Genomic DNA, 12,401 nt, shown 5'->3' on the forward strand with positions numbered 1-12,401 from the left:
AACTCTGGACTCAGATCATCTGCTGCACACAGTTCTGATCATTTATTATCAATAATAATTTTATTGATAATTATCATGAGGAGTCCTTAACTAGGATATAGTTATGCAATTAAATATTCATGTATGTGTAAATTTATTACCATAATTGCATGAGTCACGTAAATTTATGTTTTTATAAAACAAGTCCCCCCCCCCCACACACACACACACCCCAAGCCCAATTCCTTAGGGGAAACACTGGACATGTTAGTCTAAAAGACATTTAACCATGAAATGTTCAGTTTGTGATGTTTATATGACATACACCCAGCCGCTCAGCCTCTTACAAAATTTATGCAGAGTAAAAGAATAAAATAAAACCTTGGTGGACTGATTTGTCATGATGTCCTGAGACGTTGCAGCTGATATGAGTTATAAAACAGAACAGGGGGACATTAGATGCCCTGACGCCCTTATAGGTAAATGTGTTAAATGAGTGAAGGAAAATATGAGCACCAAGCAACAACCCTAGGTTCTCCCCTGAGAATCAGACCAAAAATTTTATGTGCAACCCTGCAWATATGACCCTCACATATACACAAAGCACCAATGCACAAGAACTCTGAACTCACCGGAACAAATTTATTATTTTGWGTGGRGGTCCTGACATGGTGGGGGCACTCATTGGTGGACCCAATGGATWGTCATTCATCATAGCTAAACAAGAAAGTAAAATCTGAAGGTTTTATGTTGAATAGGATTTGAGTTATAAGCATTTTTATATGTCCAGGCACCCCCATTTTGGAGCCCCCACCTCAAATATGGGGTCTATCATAAAAACCGCTGGCACAGTGTAGGTTAGACACATCTACATTCCTAACAAATTTCACGCTGATCGGTTGCAAGACCAAGAAAACAATTAGTAAAAATGGCTTCATTATTGTTTTGGTTTAAGGACACAAAGCCACAGCAGCCTAACAGGTCGCTGTGTGAATTCTAAAAAGCTCCACATCTCCAGTCCACACAGCAGCAAAAATGTTTTTTTAAACATTTATACAGAAAGCAATCAATGTAGTAAACACAAATTTACCAAGTTGTATCTTGACTTGAGCCGTTTTTATTACATGTCCCCATTTTCTGCATCTCTGCTCTTTTTATTTTGCTTCTTTTTGTTGACAACTAAAATGAGACCTTTTAGAGCAGAAACCTGAAGCTGTTAGTGGGAGGAAAGTGTGAGGCTGCCTGCTCCACTCTGAGTTTCACTACAAGTTTAAACTTGTGAGGCAGCTGATATGAAACTGAGCTCCCATGCATCAAATGCGTTGGACAAACTGTTGCACTATAGCTGAACTTTCATTATATATTTAAGTACAAATATATTTAAAATGTATGCCACTTTATAGTCAGTCCAAGTGACTCATTCTGTTGTTTCGCTTTCATTTTGATTCATTTACCTCGTGATTAGAAAAGACTCCATCTTTAAAAAAAATCCCTCAGGTTGTAGAATTGTATTTGACAGCATTWTTTCAAGTCCACAAACCCTCAGCCTGACAGATGCTGAAAATATACACAGCTCAGCTAATCTCCTGCACTTTTTCATAAAAACAAAGACCTAGAAATTAGAAATCAATATTCAAAGCCAACCATCCCAGAGAACAGAGGAAGAAGCAGCAGTTAGATTGTTGTCACCACGACAACCAGACCTTTATTAAAGAGAACGTGGTGGTCCTCATCCAGGTCTGGGGTAGGGAAGCTCTGTGGAAATTTCCCAACTATAAATCCTAATGTTGACGTTTTTGATTCTGCATCAGTGAAGTGAGAGGACATTACCGAGAGATTACACAACAGAAAATACACAAAGTTAGAGGAAACGAGTTGTAACTAGTTTATTTCCAACCACAATGTTGGAACTTGAATAATTTCTATGAATAAAAAATAAACATACCAAAGAAGTTGTCGTTCTATTAAAAAAGTTCAAAAACAAAAAAAATGGGAAAGTATAAAATAATTAGTGTCACAAACAGCCATCAGAAGACAGTTACTTTTTTTTTCACAAATTGGATTGGAAGTATGAATTTTTTTAATTATCGGCAGTCAAACCTSTCTCACTAAACCATAATACTTTGATAATACTAAGGCTGACTAACACRAATTGTTTGTTTTATATACCAGTGCTGATACAGAACACCATTTTATTGGACAATATGTATTTTATTTTACAAATCAATGATTGATTGAATTATATAATCATRTATTTAATAACCTTAAAAGTACTTGTACACCGAAAAAATAATGTGTAAAAGAGCTGGTTGTCGCTGCCGCATGCTTGATAAGTGATTACATCTGCAGACATACATTAAAGCAGTGGTGTCAAAGTCAGTCCTCAYGGGCCAGTGTCCTGCATGTTTTAGGTGCTGCTCTGGTTCAACACAGCTGACCCTAAGTAGTGCTTAATTAGTAGGCCTSCTCATTATGCCATCAAGGTCTGCAGAGGCCTACTAATTAGGCACTCCTTAGGTTCAGCTATGTCTAACCAGGGCAGCTCCTAAAACATGCCCTTGAGGACTGACTTTGGACAGCACAGCACYAAAGTAACCAAGATCAGAACCAACGAGATTGAAAGATGCAGAGCGGTTGTTTGATACTCCAAGTAATGTGAGAACTGTCAATGTTTTCCTCCAAAGACAAATTCAACAAAGCAGGAACTCTTAGCTAAAGATAAAAATATGACAAAGAGAAATCAGTAAGGTCTAACTTCAACATCTTTATCCATCACCTAAAAATCCAATGCTGATGAAGAAGACTGATGAGTGTTGCTGYTGAAACTGGTATTTTAATCAGTCTGTTCTGTCAACAATATTTACTTGTCTCAAAATATCAGTTTTTGTATATTTAGCAGGGGTAGATATAACCATTGTTTAGGTTGTCCGACCTATTGACAACCTATTTTTGTTTCGGACAACCAAGCAAAAAAAGACCTCGATTAAATTTCTCCGCTGCGGGTGTCCAATCCTTTGTATAAATGAAAGGCGAGAAAAAAACTTGGTAAAACTGAACAGAACACTAAACAGTAACTTTTAATAAGGTCATGTACACAGTATACTCCTATTTAAGTGAAAATGTTGACCTATGAGCAGAAAGAAGCTTRTGAATGTTGAACTCTATTTCAAAGAAGAGAATGAGGAAGTTTTATTAATGCAAGTCATGCATTGTTCTCAGTCAACCTGGCTGACTGAGAACAATTATATATAATAAACTTCATCTACAGAACAATATACTTRTTAAATTACATTTTTCTTGAGATTCTTTTGGACAACCAAAATGTTTTGCGGACAACCAGRTTTTGTCAACAGATTGTCCACTGAATAACCTGAAAATTTTCCTTATGTCTACCCCTGTTTAGCTGTTTTAAAGAGAGTACTACAGAACAGGTCATTACAGTGTTACAAGTATTTATACTTAACAATGACTGAAAATACTCTGTAGCTGAGTACGCTGAGTTTTGATTACCTGAAGATAAATGGTCATGACAATGTTTTAACCTTTGTCTGTCAGTTAGCAAAATACCTCAGGAACAACTAAACAACTTTTAACTAAATTTGCAGAAAGCAATCATTGKATGTCCAATCACAACTGAGTGAGTCAACACAATTCAAGATGGATGCAACAGCCAAGCTAACAGACACAAAAATGCTAYCAACTCAGACCAGGAGCTTGATGTGGTAGTAGCTGAGACTCATGAATGGCACAGTGTTGTACAGAACTTTTTTTAGAATTTGACTAAAACAATATGCATTTCTTCAAGGAATGTTTGGCCTTTAATTACTGAGGACTGAGGAGTCAAACCATGTCTGAAAAACCTAAATCAAAATGTAAGGTCAGCCCAGCTTCTCCTCACTCAATACAGTCAGATGAGATCTGATCTGAGGTTCTGTAATAAAACTACATTTTACACTACAGAGCCACAACAGATCCAGCTGAGAGACAGTGAGCTGAGTAGAACAGAAACACAGATCATCCATTACTCAAACCGTCATCGTGTTATATAAGATTTTTCTCCTCAGAGGAGTGAGAGAACACACACACACACACACACACACACACACACACACACACACACACACACACATACACACACAAAGTAAAAGAATAAAGTTTTACACAGCAGGAGTGGACCATATCAGCTGACTGTTTTATCTACAGTTAGGTTCATATCTATTTCAAMAAAGACATTTTCCTAACTTTGGTTCGGTACATTACCACAATGAATTTTGAACAAAACTTTTTAGATGCMTTAGTTAAAGTTCAGACTCTGAACTTTAATTCAGTGAACTGAACAAAATGAGTGCATTGAAATGTGAGGAACTAAAGCATTTTTAAAAACAAAATCCCCTCATTTCAGGGGCTCAAAAGTAACAGAACAAATTAAATAATTGTAAATAAAATGTTCATTTCTAATACTTGGTTGAAACCCCTTTATGTGTTTATGTGTTCTGTGTTTTATTTACTATTAACTTACACCATATTTTTCTCTCCTGCAATCATTATGTTTTTGTGTATTATTGTATATTTTGAACTGAATTGACCTTGTGTTTGATTTACAACTTTTGAAATTATTTTCTTGATTTATGTTTCAATTTTTTGTTGCTTATGTGTAATTATGTTTTTCTGTTTCATTTTATTCTTTCCACCATTTTTTATACTGTGATTGTACAGCACCTTGTGAATACATTTCTGTGAAAGGTGCTTTATAAATAAAACTTTACTTACTTACTTACTTACTTACTTGTTGACAATGACTGCCTGAACTCATGGACATCACCAGACGCAGCGTTTTCTCCTTTTTAATGCTCTGCTGGCTTTTACTGCAGCAGTTTTCGGTTGCTGTTTGTTTGTAGTTCTTTCTGTCTGAAGTTTASTCTTTAACAAGTAAAATGCACAGCTGGGTTGAGACACTGACATGGCCATTCAAGAATATTCCACTTCTTTGCTTTAATAAACTCCTGGGTTTATTTGGCTTTATGTTTTGGGTCATTGTCCATCTGTGTTATGAAATGCTGATGGATCAGTTTGYCTGCATTAGGCTGGGTTTGAGCACACAGTTTGTGTCTGAATACCTCAGAATTCATCTGTCTGCTTCTGTCCTGTGTCACATCATCATCTGGTTCTACAGATATTTTGCTAACAGTAGGCCTGCCACGATTAATCGATGACTAATCGATTATTAAAATAATCAATGACTAATTTAATAATCGATTAATCGTTTTTTTTTCTTTTATTGTTGTTGTTCTTTACTTTTTTTTCTCTCCAAACTGCTTTGACACCTTCCACTGCCACATAGGGTTGGGCATAATCGTATCGTGTGCAATTAATCGTCAGAAAAACACTAATCGGTTATTTTTTTGGCATTTGACGATTAATACGATTAATGCCACCAGGCAGAGTCCGGTCGGTGTTCCTCTCTGCTTAAATATGACGAACATTAAAAAAATCTKTAATTTATTTATCTATCAACACAATTAAAAAATTGATGTATAACCTGAAGTCTGTAATTTTGACACAATTTGGAACAGATTTGTATGAAGAGGAAATCTTTCCCACTAAATTGGTCATGTGACCAGGACAAGGATGTCCAGGGACTCCAGGGGATTAATCATCAAATTAATCGTGATAAATTTTTTTGCCAGTATTGTCCAACCCTACTGCCACATCTGCCTTTCTGTCCTTGACACACATGCACAGTAGTGGTAACTGTGGTAGGCCGTGGACGTCACAAGACATTATACAGACAGGCTCTGGTATCATGGCTACCAGCAACGGAGCTCAAAAGTGTGGGATCATTTTAAGAAAATGAAAGAGAAACCTGTGTAATATCTGCAGAGCAGAACTTACCTTCCACAGCAATTATTTTTAGTTAGCATATAGCTAAAATCTAACGATGGTTATATAATAGCAGCTGCATTCTGACGTGATAAGCTGTATGTTTTATATTCAATTAACGTATGATCCGATTAGTCGACTAATCGAATAATAATCAGTGATTAATCGATTATTAAAAYAATCGTTTGTGGCAGCCCTAGCTAACAGCCACACACAAAGAGACCCTCACCTTCAGTGGTGGGGGATAAAAATGTAACCTCTGATCCCTGATCAGCAGCCTTGTTCTGACAGGGCTGGAGGTTTGTCTGTAGGAGAAAAAGTTCAGTTTGTACATCTGAACATCAAACAGCTGAGATGTTTCAGGACGTCACGAYCATCACCTCGTAAACAAACATCAGCTGCAGAAAACAACCATCTTATCCGTCAYACATCAACATACAAACAAAGAGTCATGTTTGGACCTGCAGCGTGGATAAAAAAAAGAAGTGGTGGGGATTTCCAATCCGGACTGTCAGATCCGGATTCAAAGGGCCAGCTTCCACTGCAGCTCCCCCATAAACACGGGCCTTTCTGTCATCTACCGGAAGCTGGATATTTATGTCCCTTTGAGGACCTTTCATAAAAACACTCAGCTCAGCGGGTCCAACAGAACCCCACGGAAGAGTCCAAATCAACCGTGCACCAGGTTGTTCAGGTAAAAGGCTAAGGTTTTAAGAAACCGTGGGAGCTAAAACCCCACCGGGTACCGAGTTCCCCTCCTCGTGCAGCTGTAAACACATTTCAGGCTAACGGAAATGCCCCCAGCTTTAATAGACCCACCACAGACGCCCCCMCTCTGCAGCTCCTGGGGGTCAGAGAGCTCCTACCTGCCTCCACCGTATCGCTCAGGTCGTGGTTGGCAGCTGTCCGGGGAAACTCCTTCAGCTTTCGGGAGCTGAGACTGAGGACGCCGCTGGCCGCCGCCTCCTCCAGCGCTCGCTCCAAGCCCCGGTTGAGGGGCAGGTTAGCGCCGCCGACGTGAGTCTGAACCGAAGGAGAAGAACTGAGCTGGGCGAGAGCAGCGCGGGCCGACTCCGGGCCCAACGTCGCCATAATGTCCGCCTCCGCGCGGGTTGTATCCAGAGGAGAGAGCGCGGTTAGCTAACGTGCGGGAACCTGCGGGGCACAGACTTCCAAGCTGCCTGCTGCCGCCGTCAGATTCCTCCTCAGYCTGCGTGAACTGAAAGCGATGCTACATCCGGTTCGGTACTTTCAAAACAAATGTTTCCGATTTGGGAAWTATAGTTAAATGAGTCATGCAGGAAAAGCTAAGCATATTAGTTTAAACTACAAAATTTTKTATATAAATCTACATATTTGACTGTTGCTTATATTTATTTCCAGGATTTTCTTTTAACCTGTTTCTAATTCAGGAAGCTTTTAAAGCTGGACCTGACTTTTAATAAAATATAATGTTTATCTGTATAATGCTCTTACACCCTGCAGTAAACACCCTTTATAACCTTTAGTGGCCTATATGATAGATTTATTCTGTTTTTGATTCAAATTTTGAGTCTGTAAAACACCTGTATTATTATTATTTTAGATAAAAGGGGGAGAGCAGATGTTACACGACTTTTTCATCTGTCTCATTTTATTTCATTTATAAATTATGTTTTGTATTATATCTAGATATTTTTCTTTTGTTTTAATTAATGAATAAAGTTTAAATAAAAATAATACAAACCTACATATAATGTGACTACAAGTTTTATTTTGAAAACAAATTGGTTTTATTTACAGTTTCATCACTGCGGCTGCGCAGTTCACCTTGCAGTAATAAAACCTCAGAGCCCTCCAAACTAGGAGGGAAACTAGAGAAACATCAACCTCTGCTGGAAACCACAATAAAGTACATGTGGGTCTGTCTGCCGGATGTGTTGTGGTCTGATCTGAGGCTTTATCCCAACAACTGAAAATAAAGCTCTGTTTTTGAATTTATTAACATTTAGTAAGTAAATGTCATGTCAAACACATTTCATAATAAAAGTCATTATAAACTCAAACTAAGCACATTAAAGGTCTGACCGCATTCAGCACGTCTCACCAGATTTGGCAGTGGTCTGTTTTTAAAGATGAAAAGGCGACCAGTGGAAGAAAAAAGAAACAGGAAAACAGAGGAAATCTGAAACAAACTATAATTTGGTTAAGGGAAATGTTTTTGTCTCATGAGTTTAAAAGAGACGGTGCAGAATCAGCAGATGGACCTGTGTGTTTTCATTTCAGGACAGCTATTTCCTGCTAAGGTATTTACTCTCTATTGGAAATCTTTCTTGCCCACATCCAGCAGTCACTGTGCGAGGGGAGTGGGGTACATCCTGGACAGGTCACAAGTCCATCACAGGGCCACATAGAGATAAAAGAGACAAACAACCATTCACTCTCTCATTCACACCTATTTACAATTTAGAGTTACCAATKAACCTGACAGTCATATTTTTGGTGTGTAATGCTGGAGTACCCTGAGAAAACCCCCACATGCCCAGTGCCAAACTGTGTGGATGTTGTTTTTATCATGGGGCTGCCACCATAGTGTTTCACTGTAGAGTGGTGTTCTCTGTGTGATACTGCCACCACTGTGCTAAACTGTGTGGATGGTGTTTTTATCATGATGCTTCCACCGCTGTGATTCATTGTAGGATAGTGTTGTCATAACATTCAGGTTCAGTTCTCATGATGCTGTCACCACTTCGCTTTACTGTACGGATATAATTCCCATGATGCTGCCAAGATCGTGCTTCACTGTGTGGATGGTGCACTCTGTTCTTAGCATGATGCTTCCACCACCGTGCTTTATTGTGGGAATGGTGTTCACAGCAATGTTTCTGCCACCGTCGTGCTTCGTTGTAGGATGGTGTTTTCATCATGATGCAAAAAGGAATATAAAACACACACAAAAAAAATACAAAAATGTTAACAGAAAAGAGAAGAGCAGTTATGAGAAAAGGCAAACAAACAATCAAACCTCATGATGAACTGTTTCAGTTCCTCTCCGAGACTTGAGAGGTGTCACACATGTTCAGTTTGCCACACGGTAATCTCAATGGGTGCATTGACAGTAATCAGATATGGAAGAGCTGCAAATAAAGTCCAAAACGAAAAATAAAATAATACAAACTGGGGGGGATGGGGGGATACCCCTACCCCTAATCTCAAGCAGCTCATCGGAGCTTACATCATCTCACAGCACTAGCACCCTCTGCCAGGGTCTGAGCGCCAAACTTTGTCATTCATGTCAATAAATTTACTTTCTAATTTCAGTCTGTCTTTATGTGAGTCTCTCCAGGTTGAATTGTTATTTAAATCATTTATTAGGAAGGATTATCATAGTAAATCTAACTTCATTGTAAATTACCATGGAAAAAACCTAAACACATGTAAATAATATCCACACTGAAGTTTGGAACAGCAGGTCAGAACCTTGCGCTGTAAACCCAGTCATTTTACGCAAAAGATGGTGATTGCGTAAATAACCTAAATATAATCTCTGCGTAAATGACCYAAATAGTTTGATACTCACTGAGTATCAAACTATTTAGGTTATTTAGTTAACAACAAACTTTATTTTGAGGGGAAAACTAGGAAAATGACACATTTCCTCATCTGGCTGCATTTTCTCCAAAGCGATCTGTCGTCGCTGCGCAGCAACAAACTCCAGCTGCTTTTGGACAGCAACAAYAATAACAAAGTCCACGCAATTATTTTTTTACCCTGACAGGAAATCTGATCTGGGTCGAATACAGGTGAGCATTTGGCCTGGACCAGGCCAAATGTAAAAGGACTATGGGCTTTTTTTTTTCACCACGACCCGTCAGCGTGGATCTGGAGACTGGATGGTTGCGCACAGGTTTGGGCCAGATGGGGCACAAAATACAAAATTCTTATTTTAATTTTAGGCTGCTTTGGTCGACCCGGATGGGATCAGAGTCAAAACGTTTTTTTTTTCAGGTGTCAGTCAGGTTTATGATCACAGCCCGACCCAGAGCTGGCATATGTGCGTAAACCCTCCGACTGTTCTCCATGGGTTGTGCACACCGCGCCTCATTACCTCTGCCAAGGGCGAGGTAATGTTTTCGGCCRCGTATGTCTGTCTGTCTGTCATTCTGTCGTTCTGTCTGTGGACAACATTACTCAAAAACCTGTGGACGGATTGTCATGACATTTTTACCACTTGTGGGTACTGGGCCCAGGAACACACCTTTAAATTTTGATGATGTTCCGGATCACGATGAGGATACAGGAATTTTTTTTCTATTAACACTCTGAGATAGCAAAGCTGTGATGCTTTCACGGGGCTTCTGTAAAAAACAGTGAGCTGGATTGGACAGCACGGACTTCAAACTTTGATTGTTTTACAAAAAGTACATTACAAGCATTACAAAAGTAATGTTGAAACCACATTTAATGATGAATAATTTTTGCCATAATATGCTCATTTACAGAACGTTTTGTAACCAGGAAGTGCCTGACTGCACCATGAAACCTTTTTTTCCCCCATTTTCTCAAACACACCACTTTTCCGAAACAACCAATCAAAACAGTTTGCTACTAGGCTTGTAAACAGAGAGCTGCTGGGCCTCAAAGTTTGTAGACGGGGGTGGGAAGGAAGCACTTTGTAAAGAGAGTCAAACCATTACAAACTCATACAAGGAGATAAAACAGACGTTTTACATGGTGAAATGTGACTGATGAAAACTTAGGAGCTTAATCCGACACCAGTTTGACGATGAATAACGTCGGGTGACGAGTCTGACTTTTTTTTTCACATTGGACTCCCCCAAGAAGAAATTCTGTGCATACTGCCTGCTTAAATGTTMGCTACATCAGAACTTATTTGGCAAATGTGTTTCCATCTCTGCTTTAGCGCATTAACTCTTACAGGATGGGGGGAATTGGTCTTGGCGGAGGTTTGCACTCTCCGAGTGCTTCTAGTTTAAATACTTTATTAATTTATTATCAAGAGTTTGTTCTCAATTTTACATCATTATAGTTATGAAGTGTCCTGCCTTCTGGAAAATACTACACCAACACGAGCATCAAGTAGATCAACTCCAGCGAGCGAGCGCACTGTGCAACAAAACCGAGAGAGAGAGGTCATAACTTGTCAGCGTTGGGTGCAGCCTGTAAATGTCATGGGACCAGCTGATGGGCAGGGCCGTAAAGTGGGAGGGCCAATGCCCCCCCCCCCCATTCCGGCGCCATTGGCTTTAGCACAGCTAGCATATGGAGTCTCTTGGTGGTTCAGGACATGRTGGAGGCCCAAAACTCTTCAGGAGATGAATTTCTATGAGCTGGCTGAGTTGAGRAATCATGTAAATATAATGGATGGAAGGTGGCTGAGTTCAAGAGTTTTAAAAGTCTGTTTTTAACAAAGTTTGGTGTGGGTTGTCTGTTGGCTTGAATTATAAGTTACAGAATACTGCTTCTAAACTTGTGCGTTGGTGCTGAGAAGTTCCTAAAGCACCTCTGCTGCAGACAGATTTCTAAGAAATAGGGAGTCTTCTGGGTTCAGTGAAGTTTGTCATTCTGTCAGTATGACAAACTGATTAGTGACAGAGAACCTGATGAATAAGAACTGAGGAGAATGAAGACAGRTGAACTTAATGAAAACAAGAAACACGTGAGTGGAGGAGCAGGAAAAAGTGCCAGGACTGACACGAGAAACAGAARATTTAAACTAAAATGAACTGAATCTATCAAAACTATCAACARTCAAAAAAGACACAAATCATAACCGTAAAGGCTGTACCCACTTCTTTAAAAAGTTTTCACTTGCCTTTAAAATGATGAACAATATGTGAAAGCCTGCAGACTCCACACAAGTTCTACATGTCTAAGGCTACATTCACACTGCAGGGCTTAATGCTCMATTCAGATATTTTTTAAAATCTGATTTTATTTTTATTTATTACATTTTATTTTTGGCATGGGTGGTCACTTTATATTTTGAATGTGACCTGGACGACTGAGAATCTACAGAAACATATGATAGTAATGCCCAATGTCAGTCGCAGACCGTATCAATACTAAAGTTAGTTGATTGATACTTAAGTTTTAGAAAGTTACTTCATTCCAAAAATAAAATGCTGCACCGGAGAATCCAGTCAGAGACAGGTTCAGATATACACACTGAACTAAATGAGCATGTCAGATAAACAATTAATCGGATCTGATTGCACAACTTCAGAATCAACATGCTAGCAAGTAGCATCCATGTTTAACTAATTCTGCAGTGAGCTGATTGATCACATCATTTTCTGTGCATGTGGGTTGCATCAGCGTTGTGAGGGGTTCACACTGGAGTCTGATGGAGGTCACATTTAAAATATAATGTGAACATCCATGCCAAAAAATTTGATTTTTGAAAAAAAAAATGGAAATTGTGCATTAGGACCTGCAGTGTGAACGGAGCAGTGAAGATCTAACACCAAGCAGGAAACATCAAAAGACTTTTCCCCTCTCTTTTCAATAATGCACATTTTACTAAAAACAATCTCTTACTT

General features: G+C 39.1%; 1 protein-coding gene across 4 annotated transcripts in view; it reads right to left on the reverse strand.

Annotated features, from left to right (window-relative positions):
- Positions 1-7,191, reverse strand: part of lrch1 (leucine-rich repeats and calponin homology (CH) domain containing 1) — a 132,836-nt gene extending 125,645 nt beyond the window's left edge. The window contains exon 1 of one of the 4 annotated variants that reach the window (XM_014027490.1): positions 6,726-7,177. In XM_014027490.1, the coding sequence (XP_013882944.1) occupies positions 6,726-6,951 (226 nt within the window). In that variant the 5' untranslated portion in view covers positions 6,952-7,177. Of the gene's footprint in view, positions 1-6,725 lie in introns of all 4 variants that reach the window. The other 3 variants (XM_014027491.1, XM_014027492.1, XM_014027493.1) reach the window with 3 other exon arrangements.
- Positions 7,192-12,401: the final 5,210 nt, after the last annotated feature.

Source organism: Austrofundulus limnaeus, unplaced genomic scaffold (assembly GCF_001266775.1).
Source record: "Austrofundulus limnaeus strain Quisiro unplaced genomic scaffold, Austrofundulus_limnaeus-1.0 Scaffold653, whole genome shotgun sequence".
NCBI lineage: Eukaryota > Metazoa > Chordata > Actinopteri > Cyprinodontiformes > Rivulidae > Austrofundulus > Austrofundulus limnaeus.